Source organism: Stenella coeruleoalba (assembly GCF_951394435.1).
Source record: "Stenella coeruleoalba genome assembly, chromosome: 8".
Classification (NCBI taxonomy): domain Eukaryota; kingdom Metazoa; phylum Chordata; class Mammalia; order Artiodactyla; family Delphinidae; genus Stenella; species Stenella coeruleoalba.
The window spans coordinates 13,377,608-13,400,340 of NC_137154.1; the positions used below are offsets into that span (position 1 = coordinate 13,377,608).

The window sequence follows — 22,733 nt, forward strand, 5'->3', positions numbered from 1 at the left end:
CCAACACCCTGATACCAAAACCAAAGATGTCACAAAAAAAGAAAACTACAGGCCAATATCTCTAATGAACATAGATGCAAAAATCCTCAACAAAATACTAGCAAACAGAATCCAACAGCACATGAAAAGGATCATACACCATGATCAAGTGGGGTTTATCCCAGGAATGCAAGGATTCCTCAATATATGCAAATCAATCAATGTGATACAGCTACTAACAAACTGAAGGATAAAAACCATATGATAATCTCAATGGATGCAGAAAAAGCTTTTGACAAAATTCAACACCCATTTATGATAAAACTCTCCAGAAAGTAGGCATAGAGGGAACCTACCTCAACACAATAAAGGCCATATATGACAAACCCACAGCCAACATCATTCTCAATGGTGAAGAGCTGAAACCATTTCCTCTAAGATCAGGAACAAGACAAGGTTGCCCACTCTCACCACTATTATTCAACATAGTTTTGGAAGTTTTATCCACAGCAATCAGAGAAGAAAAAGAAATAAAAGAAATCCAAATCGGAAAAGAAGAAGTAAAACTGTCACTGTTTGCAGATGACGTGATACTAAGAGAATCCTAAAGATGCTACCAGAAAACTACTAGAGCTAATCAATGAACTTGGTAGAGTTGCAGGGTACAAAATTAATGCACAGAAATCTCTTGCATTCCTATACACTAATGATGAAAAATCTGAAAGAGAAATTAAGGAAACACTCCCATTTACCACTGCAACAACAACAAAAAAATACCAAGGAATAAACCTACCTAGACAAAAGACCTGTATGCAGAAAACTATGAGACACTGATGAGAGAACTTAAAGATGATACAAACAGATGTAGACATACCATGTACTTGGATTGGAAGAATCAATATTGTGAAAATGACTGTACTACCCAAAGCAATCTACAGATTCAGTGCAATCCCTATCAAACTACCAATGGCATTTTTCACAGAACTAGAACAAAAAACTTCACAGTTTGTATGGAAACACAAAAGACCCTGAATAGCCAAAACAATCTTGAGAAAGAAAAATGGAGCTGGAAGAATCAGGCTCCTGGACTTCAGACTATACTACAAAGCTACAGTAATCAAGACAGTATGGTACTGGCACAAAAACAGAAATATAGATCAATGGAACAGGATAGAAAGCCCAGAGATAAACCCACGCACATATGGTCACCTTATCTTTGATAAAGGAGGCAAGAGTATACAATGGAGAAAAGACAGCCTCTTCAATAAGTGGTGCTGGGAAAACTGGACAGCTACATGTAAAAGAATGAAATTAGAACACTTCCTGGACTTCCCTGGTGGCGCAGTGGTTAAGATTCCACCTGCCAACGCAGGGGACACGGGTTCAATCCCTGGTCCGGGAAGATCCCACATGCCGTGGAGCAGCTAAGCCCGTGTGCCACAACTACTGAGCCTGTGCTCTACAGCCTGCGAACCACAACTACTGAGCCCACGTGCCACAACTACTGAAGCCCGCGCACCTAGAGCCCGTGCTCTGCAACAAGAGAAGCCACCGCAATGAGAAGCCCGTGCAATGCAACGAAGAGTAGCCCCTGCTCAGCACAACTAGAGAAAGCCCATGCGCAGCAATGAAGACCCAGTGCAGCCAAAAATCAATCAATAAATTAATATAAAAAAACACTTCCTAACACCGTACACAAAAATAAACTCAAAATGGATTAAAGACCTAAATGTAAGGCCAGACACTATAAAACTCTTAGAGGAAAACATAGGCAGAAAACTATGACTTAAATTAGAGCAAGATCCTTTTTGACCCACCTCCTAGAGTAAAAATAAACAAATGGGACCTAATCTAACTTAAAAGCTTTTGCACAGCAAAAGAAACCATAAACAAGATGAAAAGACAACACTCAGAATGGGAGAAAATATTTGCAAACAAAGCAACTAACAAAGGATTAATCTCCAAAATATACAAGCAGCTCGTGCAGCTCAATATCAAAAAAACAAACAACCCAATCTGAAAATGGGTAGAAGACCTAAATAGACATTTCTCCAAAGAAGATATACAGATTGCCAACAAACACATGAAAGAATGCTCAACATCACTAATCATTAGAGAAATTCAATTCAAAACTACAATGAGGTATCACCTCACACCCGTCAGAATGGCCATCATCAGAAAATCTACAAACAATAAATGCTGGAGAGGTTGTGGAGAAAGGGGAACCGTCTTGCACTGTTGGTGGGAATGTAAATTGATACAGCAACCATGGAGAACACTATGGAAGTTCCTTAAAAAACTAAAAATAGAACCACCATATGACCCTGCAATCCCACTACTGGGCATATACTCTGAGAAAACCATAATTCAAAAAGAGTCAAATGTTCCTTGCAGCACTATTTACAATAGCCAGGACATGGAAGCAACCTAAGTGTCCATTGACAGATGAATGGATAAAGAAGATGTGGTAAATACACATGATGGACTATTACTCAGCCATAACAAGAAACGAACTTGAGTTATTTGTAGTGAGGTGGATGGACCTAGAGTCTGTCATACAGAGTGAAGTAAGTCAGAAAGAGAAAAACAAATACCGTATGCTAACACATATATATGGAATCTAAAAAAAAAAAAAAATGGTTCTGATAAACCTAGGGGCAGGACAGGAATAAAGACGCAGACATAGAGAATGGACTTGAGGACACGGGGAGGGGGAAGGGTAAGCTGGGAGGAAGTAAGAGAGTAGCACTGACATACATACACTACCAAATGTAAAATAGATAGCTAGTGGGAAGCAGCTACATGGCACAGGGAGATCAGCTCAGTGCTTTGCGACCACCTAGAGGGGTGGGATAAGGAGGGTGGGAGGGAGATGCAAGAGGGAGGGGATATGTATGCGGATATACATATGCATACAGCTGATTCACTTTGTTATACAGCAGAAACTAACACAACACTGTAAAGCAATTATACTCCAATAAAGATGTTAAAAAAAAAAAAATCTTTGTCCCTCGGGCTTCCCTGGTGGCGCAGTGGTTAAGAATCTGCCTGCCAATGCAGGGGACACAGGTTTGAGCCCTGGTCCGGGAAGATCCCACATGCCGCGGAGCACCTAAGCCGGTGCACCACAACTACTGAGGCTGCGCTCTAGAGCCCGCGAGACACAACAACTGAGCCCACGTGCCACAACAACTGAAGCCCGCGTGCCTAGAGCCCATGCTTCACAAGAGAATCCACCGCAGTGAGAAGCCCACATACCGCAATGAAGAGTAGCCCCCGCTCACCTCAACTTGAGAAGGCCCACGCGCAGCAACGAAGACCCAATGCAGCCAAAAAAAAAAAGGAATAAACAAAATAAGTAAATTAAAAAAAAAACAATTAAAAAAAATCTTTGTCCCTTTTTGACAAACATGCACTCTACCTGTATTCTGCATTGTATCCTACCGGCCAGTAAGATTTTGTCTGGCTTTACTTAATGATAGGCTTTTCCCCACCCCGTACTCCAAATGTAAAACTACAGGATTATATTGAATTTAGTTTTTCAATCTACAAGTTTCCCCTGAGGTTTCTGATGTATACTGCAGGGATGGGAGGGGAACCACCTACATTGCCCTTCCCCACGCCTGGTAGAGAATCTCAGGATCACTACGTTAGAGGGCAGCTGCCTGCAGAAGTAACCAGAGGACTTGGGCCAGGGCTCTGAGTGATGGGCCCAGAAGAACAGGGACCTAGAACGACTTGCCCCCGCCCCGGCCCCCGCAATTTACTCCTGTTTGCTAGGTACAGGAATTTATTTATTCACTGAGCCACTGGGTCAACTGACTGAGGACTAAGTGTTAGTGCTGGAAATTGAGAGATGAATGAACCACATTCTTGTTCTTGAAGAACTTAATCTGGCAGGACAGATAGACATGTAAACAAATGACCATAGAGCGTCGAAACTCACCTGTGGAAGTGAGGACAAGCTCAGAGCAGCATGGAGAAAATGGTGAATGCTCTATGGATTGGGGGAGATTTCCTGGATAATGTCATATTTGGGGATGCACAGGAGCTGACATGGATAAGGGAAGAAGAGGGCATTTGGACAGAGGGAACACACGGGCTGAGGCACGGAAGCTGTACCAGGGTCTGCCTATTAATAGTTACTCTTTTTGGGGTTTCCCTATTGAGTAGCAGGACAGGTGGATCTACTGGACAGACTGGCAGACCAAGTCAATCCAGCGTGTTGACAAGTACTCAGGCCGGAACAAGGAGACGGTGTTGGCGAATGTGGAGGGACTCATGGATATCATCGTGGTTTCCCCTCAGCGGCAGACAGGTGGACTCCAGGGTCCTGAGCCTGCTTCCTTACCATTGGTGGGGTTGGTTGGTCACCCTGAGGACTGTTAATAACCAAGACAGAGCCACAGGAGAGCCTTTTGGTTCACATCTTAAGTTCTTAGACCTTTCAGCCCCCTGTCGTTATACCCTTCCTGCCCCACGGTCCCTGGGAGTAAGGTAGCCCCAAATCTCCTTTTTGAGAAGTGTCAAATTAGGAGACTTGATTCTGCCCCAGGCCAGACATTCACATCTGCTTTGCCCCCAGGGACCAATGCCTGTGGTGTGAACAACGGCGGCTGCACCCACCTCTGCTTTGCCAGAGCCTCAGACTTTGTATGTGCCTGTCCTGACGAGCCTGATGGCCGGCCCTGCTCCCTTGGTGAGTTGGACTAATTGGCCTCCTGGAACAGCAGAGCCCTTGGAAGGGCAGGGGATCAGCAGCCTCAGCTTTGTTCTTCTGGGTGAGATTTCCCCTCAGGGGTTCTTACAGCAGAGTGACTGGGAACAGTGGGTTTGAGCTTTGGGATGGTACAGACCCAGGTTTGTCTGGCTTCTGGCATTTACTAGGTTGGAAATCGGGTCTCCTGATTCCCTGATCCCTACTGTGACCTGTGCACTATCCTCTCTTTTGCCCTTTGTGGGCCAGCTAGCCCATCCGGAGCTATTACTATTGGAAACTGGGACTTCCCTGGTGGCGCGGTGGTTAAGAATCTGCCTGCCAACGCCGGGGACACGGGTTCGAGCCCTGGTCCGGGAAGATCCCATATGCCGTGGAGCACCTAAGCCCATGCACCACAACTACTGAGCCTGCGCTCTAGAGCCCGTGAAGCACAACTACTGAGCCCGTGAGGCACAACTACTGAGCCCACGTGCCACAACTACTGAAGCCCGCGTGCCTAGAGCCCATGCTCTGCAACAAGAGAAGCCACTGCAATGAGAAGCTCGCGCACCACAATGCAGAGTAGTCCCCACTCGCCACAACTAGAGAAAGCCTGTGAGCAGCAACAAAGACTCAACGCAGCCAAATAAATAAATAAAATAAATAAATTTATTAAAAAATATATATTGGAAACCAAATCCTTTTTATGTACAGTATTAAGAAGGACATCTAACAGGGGTGCCTAGGATCAGGGCAGCTAAAAAATTGCTTTATCAAGTTCTCCACATGCTACTCTTGGACCATATGTAGATATTTGTGGCTCCAGTGATCCACTCCAGTCCTTGTTTTCTCTCCAGTACCTGGCCTGGTGCCCCCAGCTCCCAGGGCTACCAGCGTAAGTGAAAGGAGCCCCGTGCTACCCAACACGCTACCGACGACCTTGCGTTCTTCTACCAGCTGGACCCGCACATCTCTGGAGGAGGTGGAAGGGAGGTAAGTGGGTCAGTATGGAATTGGGGGCTCTTTGATTCAAATCGCCATGCCCTGCCAGCAGAAGACCGTAGGCCCAGCTTGATGATTCTGGCAGATGGGAGGTAGATCACATCATTAGCCACCTGTCCCTGCTACTTGGAACTGGAGATGATATTTAGACTTGCAGGTTGTTGCAAGTAATTCTTTTTTTTAGCTCTGAAGGCAAGAAGCTTTAAGACGAGCTTTAGAGAGAAATCACTCAGGAGGAGTTTCTGCCCGGCATTCCTCCTTCTTCCTTTCTTTCAGTGACGTTTGCTCTCACAGAACAAGTTTAGCACGTGGTCTTGTCCTACAGTTTACTTAGAAGCCACTAAGTCATAGTGGTCTCTGGGCTGTGGCTTTTTAACTTGGGACATCCCCAGGGATGTGATGGCCTTAGTTTATAATGACCTGTAACACTCAAACGCACATGCATGTATGTGCATGTGTACACACACAGACACACACACACACACACACACCCCGTTATTAAATAAGCAAGCATAACCATGAACGGCTCTCAAATTAAGTGTAAAACATTATATTTCACTAGACTGAAGGTGCTGTCAATTTAAAATGCATCCTGATTTGAGAGATTAAACTGAAAAAATGACCAACAGCAACTGTGAGATGCCATTAATTGTAAGACACAGTCCTATCTCAGAGATATTAGAATATAGAAAAAATGCACATCTTAAAATTGATGAAATATCATGTTATATTCCATTTAGAGAAAGTCTTATAAATATGTTTTTTATTTACACCTTGCAAAAAAATCATCTGAAAATACAGATAGGAGTAAAAAAGAAATAAGTACTCATGTGTAATTACCTTTAGTGTTTTTTCTGATTTGATATATGTGTCTATTGTGAAATGGTTACCACAGTAAGTCCAGTTAACATCCATCACCACACATATATACTTTTTTTTTTCTTATAATGAAAACTTTTAAAATCTACTCTCTTAGCAACTTTCAGACATACAATATTGTTAACTATAGTCACTATGATGTACATTACATCCCCAGGACTTAACTTATCTTATAACTGGAAGTTTGAGCCTTTTGACCATCTTCACTCATTTTGTCCACCCCCAACCTCTGGCAACTGCCAATCTGTATGGTATCAATTTATCTATGAGTTGGTTTTTTTTTCTTTTTCAGATTCCACATATAAGTGATATCATATAGTATTTGTCTTTCTCTGTCTGACTTATTTTACTTAGCAGAATGTCCTTTTTCATGGCTGAATAATGTTCCACTGTATACCTATACCACATTTTCTTTATCCATTCATCCACTGATGGACGCTTAGGTGGTTTCCATGTTTTGGCTCTTGTAAATAATTCTACATTGAACATGGGGGTGCAGATATCTTTTTGAGACAGTGATTTCATTTCCTACTCTTACTATACTGATGTCTATCTTCCCAGGCATTCTTCTATTAGAACATTTTTCATTGTAATATTATTTTTAATATCAACAGTAGCTTAAAAGATAATTAACACGTGATTTCAATTCTGAAGGCAGAAACATAGTAATAATTCCAAATAAGACCACTAGACTCAACGTCCCTAAAATGATAAGATTTGTACATGATCAAACTTATTCTATATGCCCCATTTTCTCGTTAGAAGAGTTTATATAGAAAAGCAAACAGATATAAATGTGTACTTTTCTCACTAAATTTTAAGCACAATCATTATTAATCTGATTTTATTCAGGTTTATTTAGAAAACTTTTGAACCCTACTCAGATATTTTCTTCCTATCAGAGTTGCATCTGAAGACTCAGTACATCTTGGTTTCGGATGCTCCTGCAGGTAGCTCTTCTCTAAACTTTTAGGACATGTCTTTACTTGCCAGCTCATAACGTGCCACAAAGGAGTTACCGTCTCAGCATTTCAAGTTAGTTATCCAAGCCCTCTCTCTGGATGTCTTGCATATTCCCTTGTGAAAGAATGAAGGAAAGAAAAACAATATATTTTTTTAAGTCTCTCTAGACCTTGTGATAATCTTGATCCAATCCAAGGTTTGCTTGGCTGGTAGCTTAATAAAGTCTGCTATTGATGTCCTTAGTATTCTTTCAGCTCACTCCCAAACCTGCTTCTCCTTTTTAAAGAATCCTCTTTAAAGAGTACATATTTTAGGGAATTCCCTGGTGGTCTAGTGGTTGGGACTCTACGCTTTCACTGCCGAGGGCCTGGGTTCAATCCCTGGTCAGGGAGCTGGGATCCCACAAGCTGCACGGCCAAAAACAACAACAAAAAAGAGTACACATTTTAAAACACATTTAAACATGATATAGCATCTTGAAGACAGTGGCTCATGCTGATTTCTCTGTATTTTCTTGTCCTGCCCTCTCCTTGCTTCTGCTATCTCCTGTCTGGTATAGTCTCATATCTGAAAGCCCCACTCCCAGGCCTTTAGCCCTGTCCTTCACAGGACTGTCCCCATTTCCTGGCAGAAGGCAAGATCTTTGCTGAATATAAGTAGCCTTCACATTCAGTTTTCTCTGCCCCACAGATGCTCTGAAAAGGATGCCCGGCTGGGCCTCTGCACGTATTCCAATGAGGCCGTACCTGCTGCTTCAGGTAAGCCCTCAGTGCCCAACTGTTTTGAAAAACAAGATGTAAGGAATCTAAGTCTCCATTGATATCTTGCAGAACCTTCATGGGAACTCTTTGGGGTTGATGAACCCTTTTCTTAGACTAAATCCATAAAAAGAATAACCATAATAGCTGCCACTTATGGAGTGCTTTCTGTGTGCTAGGCACTTGTTAAGCCATATTTATGTGCGCATGCGTGTATGTATATGTATTCGTATGTACACACTCACCTTCAATCTCCACCAGCCCTATGAGCAATTTATTATTTACATTTAACTGATGAGGAAACACAGGCTTAGAAGTTAAGCATCTTGCTTTAAGTCACACAGCTAGTAAGTAGTGGAAGTGGGATTAGAGATGCTGACATAGTGATAGGTTTCTTCTCAGCCCCCTCCCCCCTCCCGCTGTGGCCTCTTCTCTGAGAAGGAGGCCCCTAGCCATCCTCAGATGGTATGGGATGCAACAGCTACAAAAGGAGCCCTCCATCTTCCCACCCCTCACACCAGCTAGAAGATTGTCGGGGGTCCCCACCTAACGTCCCTCTGCTCTTCCTAGGGGAAGGACTTCATGTCAGCTATGTCATCGGTGGACTCCTCAGCATTCTGCTTATTCTGGTGGTGATCGCGGCTTTGATGCTGTACAGGTAACCTCAGCCCCACTGCAGTGGCTGTATGTTTGCTGTATGTCCCATTAGCACGTTTGGGACCTCCTGAAGTTGACAGCTCACTGATTCCACCTATGACCAGCCTCATTTCAAGGTTGGGTCCCTGGTCAGAGCAGCAGAAGGGAAGGGCAGAAACCTGAATGTGTACCCTTCTTCCCCAGTCACAGCCCAAGCAGTTTCCTCATTTCATGACCACAGCAACGCTTGGTATTTTCCTTATACACTAGGATACTAAGGACACAGAGGGTGTTACCCAAGTTCACACAGCAAGAGGCAAAGCTGGTACTGACTCTAGCATCTTTGCTTTTACCACCACTCTACACTACCTCAAACCACTGAAGCTGGAAATGATCTTCTCTTCACACAAACACAACTCTTTACTACAATGTGGGGTGATAGATACATCATTGCTCGGTAGGGATCATCCTGGGAAGGTGGAATGTGTACTATTCAATTTAGAATCTTCCTTTTATGACCCTCTCTGTATATATTTTCTCCTAAATGCTTTATATGCAGCTTGCAGCAAAAATGTCAGGATTTTGCTGCTACTGCAGCAGCTTCTACTAACAACAACAACAATAATAGTAACACCTACCACTTAATGAATATGTATCAATGTCACAACCCTTGTAATACAGGTATTATTATTCCTCACTTTACAGATGGGGATCTAAGGTTCAGAAAGTTTAGATTATGTCCACCAATACCCCAGTCAGTAAGTAACAGAAGTGGCATTGAAACGTAGGTCTGTTTTGACTCTAAAGCTCAGTGTATTTGTTATCTATTGCTGTATAACAAATTACCCTTAGCAACTTAAAATGACAACCACTGATTATCTCACAGTTTCTGTGGATCAGAAATCTAGATGCAGGGACTTCCCTGGTGGCGCAGTGGTTAAGAATCCACCTGCCAATGCAGGGAACACAGGTTCAAGCCCTGGTCCGGGAAGGTGCCACATGCCGCGGAGCAACTAAGCCCGTGTGCCACAACTACTGAGCCTGCGAGCCACAACTACTGAAGCCCACGCGCCACAACTACTGAAGCCCGCGCGCCTAGAGCCCGTGCTCCACAACAAGAGAAGCCACCGCCAATAAGAAGCCCATGCACCACAATGAAGAGTAGCCCCCACTCACCACAACTAGAGAAAGCCCACATACAGCAACGAAGACCCAATGCAGCCAAAAATAATAAACAAATAAAATTAAAAAAAAAAAAAAGAAATCTAGATGCAGATTAGCTGGGTGCCTCTGCCTCAAGGTGTCTTACAAGGCAGCAGTCCAGGTATCAGCCAGAGTTGTGGTCTTATCTCGAGGCTTGACTGGGGAAGGATTCCCTTCCAAGCACAGGATTCAGTTCCTCGCAGGCTGTTGGCTAGAGGCCTCCCTCAGCAGTTTGTTGCCTTGTGGGCCTTTCCATAGGACAGCTTTCAACATGGCAGCTTGCTTCCCCCAGAGCAAGAGTAAGAGAGAGCGGAGGGAGGGAGGGAGAGAGGGCAAACTAAGATAGAAACCAGTTTCCTTGTTAGGAGTTTCCTTGTAACCTAATCTAGTATCCCTCACTTTTGCATGTTCTGTTCATTAGAAGCGAGCCACCAGATCCAGCCCACACTCACGGGTCAGGAATTCAGAAGGTGTGAGTACCAGGAGGCAGGGACCACTGGGCCCTCTTAGAGGCTGCCTGCCACAACTTGGGTTACAGCTTCCCCAGATATTATCCCCATACAGATCTGAACTAATTTCTCATCACTTTTTCTCCTAAAGACACAAAAAATCCAAGTTAACTGATCCTGCAATGGGGAACCTGACCTACAGCAACCCTTCCTACCGAACTTCCACTCAGGAAGTGAAAATTGAAGCAATCCCCAAACCAGCCATGTACAATCAACTGTGCTATAAGAAAGAGGTAAAAATTAAAATTTATGTCCAAGAGTTTGTTTTTGGAGGGCGGGGGTGGATTATACTCCAGTTGCCTGAGTAGATCAGTAAGGGATGCTGGGTAGTCCATCTGCCATTTTGGAAGTTATAGTGAACAGAAGAATGGGATGTGATTCGGGTTTCTGGAGAGGTCTATAACTTCTGAGGGACCAGCTTGAGGGGCCCTAGTGAGAGTAAGGTTAGAAAGCAGATCCCAGAAGGTTTAGGTCTGAAAGCATGTGAGTGTGCACCTCCCTGCCAGGAGATATTTTCCCAGGCTCAGGGGTTCCTTCCCTCCTGGAGCTGTCATTCCCCAGCAGTGAGGCTGTGCCCCTCTGAAATAACCCCAAACTCCTAGGAAACACCAAAAAACCCAAGAGCTCCTGGACTCTCCCTTTCTAACCTCTGATCCAAGCTTTTGGCACCTGTGGTTGGGAATGGCTGGAGTTCTGCTATTCTTCCTCTTATCACATAATCTAGAGGGATTTCTCTAGAATCCTGGAAGTTTATATGCTTTTGTTCTTTTAACTCCTTTGTTGCTGCAGTGAAAATGTATTTGCTAAATGTTTAGGCATGAAGAATAGTCCCGTTTTGACTAGGGAATATAGCCTGGGACTTAGATTTTCCTAGTCTGATATGACCCTTGTTTTTTTCTAAAATCCTGTAACCCTTCATTAGAAATTATCCCTTATGAGACCTAACCCATCTACTCTCTTGGCCTGTCTAGCACAGTCAAAGCCAGCCCTCACACCTATAGGGCATAATGAATACACTTCATACAAGAATCATGTGATTTCAGGATCCATGAATTTCCCTATTAAAACAAAGCGTCCACTACAAGCCAACACAGAAGCTGCAGGGATAGCTTGCAGATTTAGGGATGGTAGACCCCTTCTCTGTGAATATCTTTGAGAGAAAGACTCTTGAAGCTTCTTGGGTTCCTGGAGTGTCTGATGCCCCAGAAAAGAACCCCAATGAGGGCCCTAGGTTAGAAATTAAAATCATGTGACTCTTTCTCCTGTTGTATGCTTTTTCCTCAGCAGCTCTTTCACCCCTCTGATAGTCTTTCACCCTTTCTCTTCTGATTTCCTCTTGATTTCAGGTACCTGTTGCTGTGTGTTTGTAGAGGGCGTGGTATCACCCAAATTGCTAGTGCCACGTCACCCACATCTCCCTGACTTACCCCACGTGTCTCTCTGATGAAGACACTGAGTGGTCTGCATCTTGTCTGACACTAATTCAGCTTGGAGGGTGTGCTGGCTGACTGGGCATGTGTGTGCGTGCCTTGATCAAGGGAGCTGTCCCTCCCAGAGGGCAGGGACCATATTTTATATTGTTTAACCATCAAAGTATCCTGCTTATTGAAGGGAAGGGGCTCAATAAATATCTGTGGAACTGAACTGTTATTGAAGTAGAGCAGCAGTCGCAGGGCTCTTGGCAGGAACACCATCCCAGGGACAGAGCCCAAGCCATGGCCCATTTTCTCTTGGCAGTGGCGGCATGTTGGTTGGTATCCCCCAGAAACCAGGAGTACGGCTACCCCTTGAGGAATCCATAAAGGGAGAAGCCTGAGTGGAACTTAAGGCTGTCCTTGGAACGATCGCAGGTTGCTTGGAAATGGCCCTGAGGCTCCTGGGAGTAGAGCCAGAATAACCTCCCACAAAAGCTTATAGGTTACAGTACCCCCAGTGGATTGACAGAACTCAAGTAAGAGGGTTTTCTAGAGCCCTCCTGTCTTACCTTCTAAAACTTCTCTTCTTAAGAAAGTTAGAAAGAAGAGAATTAAGAATAAAATAGCACATGAAACTGTATTCAGTATCTTATAATAAGCTATAATGGAAAAGAATCTGACCATATATGTATATATATATATATATATATATATATATATATATATATAACTGAATCACTTTGCTGTACACCAGAAACTAACATTGTAAATCAACTATACTTCAAAAAAAAAAGGAATGGCACCAAAGTAGTTTAAAATCTTGAATAAATGCACATTTAGTTGCTTTTGTCAGTTGCTTCTGATCATGTATATTAGCATGCTGTCCCATTAATAAACCCCATTAGCAATGTAATAATAGCCAACATGATCTAGTGCATGTTATGTGTCAGGCACCTACTAATTGCATTGCGTGGATTGCCTCATTTAACTCTCACAGCCATTGGTTATGAGGTACGGACACTGTTACTCTAAAGAGGTGAGCCTGAGTTTGGGAGATGTTCAGTAATTTGCCCGAGGTGATGTAGCCAGTGAGTGGCTCACGGAAGTCACGGTTCTCCCTCCTCCCTGTATGATAATGGTAATAATCATCACAGCTGCTCCTTTCCTTTTAGGCTCAGCCTCATACATTTGCTCTGATTAAATTTCCCCATTTGTTTGTGGGATTTTTGCGCTCTTCATGCCCACTCTTAGCCCATCCACTTCCTTTCTAAGTTCGTCATGAGATCCTTTACAGAGAGCCAACCAACTGACCGTGTCTCTCCACTCCCCACCCTAGGGTGGACCTGACCATAACTACACCAAGGAGAAGGTCAAGATTGTAGAGGGGATCTGCCTCCTGTCTGGGGACGATGCTGAGTGGGATGACCTCAAGCAACTGCGCAGCTCCCGAGGGGGCCTCCTTCGGGATCATGTATGCATGAAGACAGACACCGTGTCCATCCAGGCCAGCTCTGGCTCCCTGGATGACATGGAGACAGAGCAGCTGTTGCAGGAAGAGCAGTCTGAGTGCAGCAGCGTCCATACCGCAGCCACTCCTGAAAGACGGGGCTCCCTGCCAGACACAGGCTGGAGACACGAACGCAAGCTCTCCTCAGAGAGCCAAGTCTAAACGCCCATGTTCCCTTCCCTTCCTACCTGCTCCTTCTCCTTGGTGGGCTTCAGTCCCTGAGCTCGCTTATACAGCAGGCCCCTTTCCTGTGTGCTCGTCCTGCGCCGCCTCCTCCCGCCTCGTAACTGCTCCCAAGCCCTCCACTGGAGCTGTTTCCACCTGGGTTCGTAACTACCTGTGCACAAGAAATGATGGGGCATCCTGAGAATTTAGACCTGGATTTTACCACGAACCTCACCTCATGCACGCCATCCTGAGCCCCCTTGAAACCAGGCTCAGTAATGATTCCTCGTCAGTACAGAGCTCCACCTCCCCTTCCCCTGGCACCCTCAGTGCCTGCCCCCCCAAGAGCTGATGATCCAGGACTGCACTCGCTCCATCAGAGCTGGCCTGACCGCATCTCTGAGGGAACTTGCTGACCGGGAGGCTGGGGCGGGGGGGTGGGGGGTCATGGGTAAAGAGAGAGATGAAGGATAGAGGCTGAGAGAAGGAGGAGTCAGCCCAGCTGGCATGGGCATCTGGAAAACCTCCAGCCTCGAGTGCATTGGCAACATGAAAAAGCTTTTAAGGGTGATTGGGCCTGGGTGTCCTCTCCACTGCCGGCCATGGCTATTATTCTTGCCCTGACAGTTGTTGTTTCTTCAGCTGCAGATACTGATGAGGTCTGGGTATGGCTCAAGCTGTTCTTCCTCCTGCTAGAATGTCTGGAGCCTTTTCTACCTTCAGATGACTGGGGGGTCTCTATCACACGGCCGCTGGCTAATAGGAATTCCCTCCTGCTGCCTCTAGCTTGTGAGCCGGTGTCTTGAATGCGTGTGGGACCCTCAGGGGTGGGTCTCTGCAGCGTCTGAGAAGCACTGCTTAGACCAGTCTTAGCACATCCCCTGAACTATAATGTTCTGCCACTTTCTCCTTCCTCATTCTCTGGGATTCTGAGCACAGAGATCCTGAAGCAACTCTCCAAAGCAGGGCCAGAAGTTTTCATACATGGTCAGGAAGAGCGATTGGTTTAGAGACTTGAGGCACCCAGGGCTTAAAGGGAAGTATCCATGAAGCTGAGCCTCCTGTGTTCTCTCTCAGGTGCTCAGGGATCTAAGTGAGTAGACAGAGCCTGCGGCTGTGGGTGGTGAAGTTCCCATTCCGACTCTTCCCAGCTAAGTGACTCCCTTTTCATGCTGAGGTGCCATCACTTGGTTCATGCTTATTCACACAAAAGGCATGTGTGTCACACTAGTGTCAGGGGAGTTGAGACTTTTTACTGTCCTAAAACTTCTACCTAGCTCTTCTTTTTTGGGGAGGAGGGGAGGTGCCTAATTTGCTTTTTCTGACCTAGCCTTGTAGGCACGTATGGTGAAGAGGCCTAAATAAAGATGCAGAGTGGGGGGCAAGGAGTAGGAAGGTAGAGAGAACCACTGAGGAAGCCCTTTCAGCCCAGGGCAGATCCAGACCTCTTTCACCCAGGGATCAAAAGCAACAACAGGAACTGAGAATGGAGTGGGGGTGCTTCAAGGGGAATTTTCCAGATTTGAAACACGTCCAGGGGTTCTTGGTATTGAGAAATCAGCTGCCAAACGTGAGTGAAAAGGGAAGATCAGAGCAAACCTTTTCTGGTCAGTTCTAAGACCGCTAGAGACAGGTGCCAGGCTCTCAGCCCTGCTCGCAGTAGCCAGCCCCAGGTCTAGACCCTCATAGGACAGCCAGGCCAGGCCAAGCAGGCTTTTCCAGTACACAGAGTGGGAAAGGAAAGGTCCTCCTCCTGGGAGGAAAGGGGGACATTTCACACTTGATGGGGCAGTAAAAGAAGGAGCCCTTTGGGTCCTCAGACTCACGGTTGGGCATGGGGAGAAAGTAGCAAAGTGGCATTTTCTTGAACGGAAAGGGGGAAGGATCTTATTGCACTTGGGCTGTTCAGAATGTAGAAAGGACATATTTGAAGAAATATCTATTTGAGCACTGATTTACTATGTAAAAAGCAAAATCTCTCTGTCCTAAACTAATGGAAGTGACTCTCCCACGCTCATGTGTAATGGTTTTAACGTTACTCACTGGAGAGATTGGACTTTCTGGAGTTATTTAACCACTATGTTCAGTATTTTAGGACTTTATGATAATTTAATATAAATTTAGCTTTTCTTAATCACCTTGCCTGGCTTGGAGTCATGACTAATAACTGCACCTGCTCTGTCTGGCAGAAACATGCTGTGGAAGACCTGCTTGCAAACATCACCTCTAAGTCCCTTGGGGATGTGAGGACACTGAAGAGCAATAAAGGGTGGGAGGTTCCTGGCTGGAGGTTCAGCTCATCTTGAAAAGACAGGTTAAGACCAGAGTTCATTGGCTTCTGAAATCCTTGTTTCCTCTAGAGGAGGGTGGCTGATAGGTTTCATCTTGAGTGCCAACTCTGGTTGGTCATGGCTGCCTGAGGTTCTGTCCAGACCCAATGGGAAAAGTGTCATGATGGTTAGTGGCGTCTCCTTTGGGCACCAAAAGGAAGTGTCATGGCATGTATACCATGTATCTTCTATTTCTGTTCTAGGTCTACGAGGACTTCAGTGTCACAGAACTTGACTTTGCCTTTCAGTGATGGTCACTGGCAAGACTGTCTGATGTCTTGAAATAAAAGTACTGGGATGGGGACAAGAAGGGCTAATTCCAGTCCTAGATCTGCCTCTAGCTCTGTTTGATCTTAGTCATGTTTTACAGTTACTCTGAGAATGGGTCAATCAACACTAAGATTCCTTTTATTTTTAAAAAGCTGTCTACTCATAGCTCATCCACTACATCTCAAGCCTAGAACAAGGCATTGGGGATCTCTTTTCAGGTATCTGGACAAGTAATACCTCTCAGTGAAGATTGGGAATCATGCAAGTCTTAATGCCAGTTATAGAATTTGATGTCAAGGGTCAATAGTTGATTTTCTAAGCCATAAACCATTTATAGAACATTGCTCCCATTCATTCATTCATTCATTCATCTGCTAGGGGCTGGACACTACCCAAGCATGACCAAGAAAGATTATCACAGAGCTTAGAGTCTACCAACAACCCCACCTCCCCCCCAAAAAAGAAAAAAAGCAAGAAGGATGGAATCCTTTTGAATGTAAGTGACAAGAGATCTGAGTATAAACTGCAGTGTATAATTCTTCCAACTTTGGTGAGGGATAGATGTGCTAGAACAAAAATAAGTGGAATAGCTCAAGGACAACCATCCACCATTCTTTTTTGGGGAAAAAAACCCCAAAAAACACAACAGAGAGAAAAAGAGGACATTTGAAGCAATGAAATCTAGCCTAATGCACAAGCCTGTATACCTGTAGGAAGTACCCCTTTCCAGAGCCTCAGAATAAGTGCCCTTTTCCATAGCCTCAAGCTATGAACAGTGACCACTAGAGCTGGGAACTCAGGAAGAACTTTTCAAATGGGAAGAAAAAATGAATGCATTGAACACACACCATTTGCTTGCAAAACTGCAAGTGTTTCTGGAAGAACAAAATTTGTTGAGTGTGTTTTGCTAAACTGTGACCATCCTGCTACTTCAGAAGGGGATGGGAGAGGACCTGATGGCCCAGGTCTTGACGAGAATTTGACCACTAGCAAATGAGAATTTTGTAACAGCGTCAAGGACTAGCACCCTGTTTTCAGGTTATGCTGGCTCTTAGTTTCCTAATCAGTAAAATGGAAAGGCTGAACCAGATGATTGCTAAGGTCATTTCTGGCCTGAGACTTCTATTTATGTTCCTTCCAGGAAATCTTGGGGCTGAAACAAGAGTTGAGAATTCCCTGTCTGGTTTTTTGGATATAAAACCTAAAAATGATAAGTAGGGAGATTCTGAGTCAAATTCTAACAAACGGGGCATATTTTTGCAAACTAATTATGTTCAAAATATAGTCACTGCCTTTCTTTCTATATTATTTGAACTGTGCAACCTAAAATGAAAAGATCTCTGTAGCCTGTAAAGAGGTCTCCATGGCATGAACTGAAGCTTTCACCAAACCTAGGCCTGAAGAAAACAAAGTCAGTGCTGCATAGGAAGCTGGAGAAAGCATCTACAAGAGCTAAGGGTGCATGATGTTCTAAGTGTAATGCACTGACACTCAAGGGCATCTTTAGTCATTTCTACTAATGGACATGAAAAAAGAAATGTGGTTGAGCCTTTTTTGTGGCTAAGAAACAGTCTATGTCTTTTCTTCGTATTTGAAGATGACTCAACTGATCCGGTTAATAGGATGTGTGTTTGGGGAATGATTCAGGCAGCCTTTGTTTTGAAACATTCCCTCACTTGCCCATTATTTTCTCTCCAGATCATTCTTCCATTAACCAGCTGACAGAGGCTAAGCAGAGCTCAGCACAGGGAACAGAGTTTTATTTCCAGTCAAGGCTCCACCTCACAACTTTGGATTCCTTCAGGAGGTGCCTTTAAAACAGATCCAGACAGCCTAATTAAGGGTCTGAGTTTAAATCCAAGGCTGAGGTTAGCCCCAGGCTATACAATTTGCTTATTTCATTTTACAAGACACAAAGAGCCAAGAACTCTCACTTATCCTGCCCTTCTCAGTGGTTTTTCCTCCAGCCCCTAAAAGCCTGTTGACAGCTTGCTAAGGAGGTTCCTATCTTTCCCTCCTGCCTACTTCCTTTTTGGTGGAGCTGATCCTTCTGTGGTCGAAGTTCTTGGGCAGCCTACATTTTGGGGCCTATGGGAAAAATGGGCTATGAGAAAAGAGAAAAAAAAGCTATCCATTCCTTCAATTAACTGGCACCTTTAAATGCAACCAAGTGCAAGATGGGATAGGCTTTGCAGTCTTGGAGGCCAGTCAAGGCACTGAACCCATAGACACTTGACGTCTGTGTTAATGTCACCACTGCTGTCTCCAGGGAATAATGCAGGGGGTACCTGGACTGAAAGTTGAAGTTAATCATTGAAGCAGCTCCTTTTAGGCTGGAAGTATGGATCCATGTCCCATGCTAGGGATGTTTCCACCAAAATGTAGCTTGTGATTATGATGGAATGAGCACTGTCCCAACACTAGTAGACTTCTCAGAAAGGCTCAGCACAGTTACTCAGCAGCCACAACGTTTGGCATTTGTTTCCTACTTGCAGTTGCAATAATATAGTGTTCACTTAGATATCTAATGCCCACAAGGGTTTCACTGTCCTATTATTAACCTCCATATGTGGAACTGAGAGACCCCAGGAATAAAGTAGGTACACATAACTCTAATAAATACATAGATAAATGCCATTTGACGATAATCCTAGACTGGCCAAACATGTATTGAGCATCTACTATGGGCAAGGTACTGTATTAGGTTTCTACAAGGCTCTACAGAATCTGCCATTCCCTTCTCTCCATTATCAGACCTCAGCTCCTACTACCTTCCTGCTGCCAACTACTCTGCTCCAGCTATACTGGCCACCCTGTTTCTCAAACCTGCCAGATATGCTCCCAACTTAGGGTCTTTGCATAGCTGTTCCCTATGGCTGGCACTTTCTTCCTCTAGATATACTCACAGTGAACTGCTTTGCCTTACTCAAGTTTTTGCTCAAATGTGATCTCAGTGAAACTCTGACCACCCTTTATAAAATTAGTCCTTCCAGCTCCACTTCCCAATCCCTTTTACCTTGTTTTATTCTTTTCTATTTTCCCATTGCACATATTGTCTAATAATATACCATATGATTTTTTGTTTGTTTCCTCACTATAATGTGAGCACCACGAGGAGAAGGATTTTTTGAGAGGAGGGGGTCTATTTTGTTCACTGATAATCCCAAATGCCTAGAACAGTCCCTGCACATACTAGATGCTCAATAAATATTTGTTGAATGAATGAATACATTAATGGAATCAGACATCTAATGCCCACCTTCTAGTGGGGCTGCACTTAAACCATATAAGACAAAAAGGGATTTTGCCATCTTGTTCTAAAACTCTCCAGGGTCTAGACTCTGCACGTTACTTAATGATCAGAGTCCAGGTTACCATCACTCTCTACTTAAATGTAATCTTCAGTTTATTTCTGGTAATATTTATTTTTTTATTTTTATTTTTTTTTGCGGTACACGGGCCTCTCACCGCCACGGCCCCTCCCGCCGCCAAGCACAGGCTCCGGACACGCAGGCCCAGCGGCCCCGCGGCACGTGGTACCCTCCCGGACCGGGGCACGAACCCGTGTCCCCCGCATCGGAAGGCGGACTCCCAACCACTGCGCCACCAGGGAAGCCCTCTGGTAATATTTAAATAAAGTAAACATGACAATGATCAATAACTGAAGAAGACTATTTCTATATATTTCTAGCCTGTTTCTCAAAAGTTATTGTGGACTTCCCTGGTGGTGCAGTAGTTAAGAATCCATCTGCCAATACAGGGGACACAGGTTCAAGCCCTGGTCTGGGAAGATCCCACATGCCGCGGAGCAACTAAGCCTGTGCACCACGACTACTGAGCCTGCACTCTAGAGCCTGCGAGCCACAACTACCGAGCCCGCGTGCCTCAGATACTGAAGCCCGCACGCCTGGAGCCTGTGCTCTGCAACAAGAGAAGCCACCGCAATGAGAAGCCCGTGCACTGCAACGAAGAGTAGCCCCCACTCACCACAACTAGAGAAAGCCCACGCGCAGCAACGAAGACCCAACACAGCCAAAAATAAATAAACTAAATTAATTTTAAAAAAAGGTTATCGTGAGCTTTTTGCTTCAATTGGCTCCTCTCTCCTACCTCCACCTGTGAATCTGTCCTCACCTCTTATCTTTTCACTCTCTCCACTCTGTGGTCTCATCCACAATTTCATCTTTTCACTTTATGAAGGTGATTTCCAAATTTATATCACTTGAGTCCTAACCTCTTTTCACAGCTCTCACTCTGTATTTCCTGGGCCTACTTACATGATTCCATTTGCATGTCTCATTGGTATGTAAAAGTAAACAGGTCTGAAACCAAATACCTTGTCCTCCCTTTGAGACTGGCTTCTCCTGACTTTCTACTTCCATTTGGTCAATCAATGCCTCCCAGTCCCTAGGCTCAAATCCTGGCACACTCTGACTCATCTCCCTAAATGGGCCCCACCCTCACCTTTATACCTAAGCTAGTCTGTTGCCAAATCCTTCCCTCTTTCTTGAATCTGTTCTCATCATTTCCACCGCTCATATCACACTCCTAACTTTGCTCTCAACTCTAACCTATTTTAGAATTAGACAATCAAGCTAGTTTTCCTAAAGTGCAATCCTGATTTTGTCACTCCCTTGCTCAGAAACCTTCAATAGCTCCCCACTGCCTACTTTAATAAAGTACAAATTCCTTACCCTAGTATTCAAGACCCTCCAAAAACGGTTCCTAACTTTCTCTGTTAATCTGTGTCCCACTACTTCCTAACATGAACCCTGTTCTAAAATCAACCCACATGTTCAACTCCCAACATACTATGTACTTTCTTGTCTCTGTGCCTTTGCCTGTACTTTTCCAAATACTAGACATTCTCCCTGCTCCTTCTATTAAAAAAAATTTGTTTTAATATGTCAGTGGTAAAAAATTCATTTCCCTCCCTGGCAAGTCCCATCCCTATTAAGTTTTTTGAAATTCCAGTAATGTTCTAACCATTTTCAGGCATGCACACAAATATACATACACTTATAACCATATATAATAAAATCATTCCATATATGTATGCTTTTCTGCAATTTGCCTTCTTTTCAGTGAAAGTTGGTGCCTTTTTCTAACCAGCATGTATAGATTAACCACATTCTTTTTAACAGTTGCACAGTGTTCTATTGAATGGATTATACCATAATTTATATAATAAGTTCCCTATAGATGAACATATAAATTTCAGGGTTTGTTGTTGTTGTTGTTTGTTTGTTTTCTAAATCAGTGCTGCAGTGAATGTCTTTGTACATTTTTCTTTCCATACATGCATAGGTCTGTATGACAAATTCCCATCAGTAGCATTACTTGGCCAGAGATTATGTACATTTTACATTTTAATAACTGCTAAATTGGCCTCCTAAAAGTTTGTATCAATTATACTTTTACCAAGAAGTGAGTTTGGGTGTGTATTTCTCTAACTCTTGGCTAACCAAAAGTTGTTAAACTGTTTCATCTTTGCCAGGTTGATGGATTAAAAAAAATTTGTTTTATTACTTTCACCCATCCCCTCTCCATTTCTTAGTCTCTTGGCTACATATGATTTAAATCCCAGATTAAAAAGCCATCCCCCTAAAAAAAAAAAAATCCCCTTCCCAGATCCTCCTCCATCTAATTTCTCCCTTCAGTTAAACATCTACAGCTTTTCTTTTATATTGTTCTCATATTGCTTTGAATTTTAGTGACTAGTCTATATGTTTTATTCTTCTGACCACTGTAGTTTGCAGATTCCTTGGAAATTAGGACCAATGTTTCATAGAAACATTGGATGTAGAGCTAAACAAGAATTTTCGGACCAAATTAACCAAGCCCCTCATTTTTATAAACAACAAGATTTATCAAGCCTTTGAAGAATGCATTACTGTTCAAAGCCCATTCCTAGAAATTCAATTAGTTATATTAAATCCTCACACTAAGTTTATAAGGGAAACATCATTATCCCGTCTTACAGATGAGGAAACTAAGCTCCAGATTATTTACTAAGAAGAGTGCTTTACTCAGAGCAGGTCTAAGACCAGAATCCAGCGTCCCGGCTCCATTCACCCTCCTTCCACTATAATCCAGCAGCCTCTCTGGTTTTCCTCACGCACTTAGCTGCGCAATCAATATTTGGTGAATGAAATGACTCATAAAAAATTGCCAAGTGTTGACAGTAGTTTAAATATCTGTAATTAAATAAAGCAAACCTGCTGACAGCCGGAGATGCCCAACTCTCCACAGACCTTTCGCGCTTCTTTTCGGGGTTTTCTGCATCTTTCGCTCCGGCGACCCTCTCCCCACCGGACCAAGCAGCGCCGGGTTCCAAGGGAAACACGGCTGCGCGTGGCCCCTTTAAGGCTGAGGGCGGCGCGTGCCCATAGTTCTTTCAAATGGACCAATAAGAAGG

At 44.1% G+C, this 22,733-nt stretch overlaps 1 protein-coding gene across 1 annotated transcript in view; it reads left to right on the forward strand.

Annotated features, from left to right (window-relative positions):
* LRP4 (LDL receptor related protein 4) overlaps positions 1–13,860 on the forward strand; it is a 49,950-nt gene extending 36,090 nt beyond the window's left edge. Inside the window, exons 32-38 of the mRNA XM_079928417.1 lie at positions 4,153–4,297; positions 4,565–4,678; positions 5,536–5,671; positions 8,213–8,280; positions 8,851–8,938; positions 10,720–10,861; positions 13,380–13,860. Of these exons, the coding sequence (XP_079784543.1) occupies positions 4,153–4,297; positions 4,565–4,678; positions 5,536–5,671; positions 8,213–8,280; positions 8,851–8,938; positions 10,720–10,861; positions 13,380–13,712 (1,026 nt within the window). The 3' untranslated portion in view covers positions 13,713–13,860. The remainder of the gene's footprint in view (positions 1–4,152; positions 4,298–4,564; positions 4,679–5,535; positions 5,672–8,212; positions 8,281–8,850; positions 8,939–10,719; positions 10,862–13,379) is intronic.
* Positions 13,861–22,733: the final 8,873 nt, after the last annotated feature.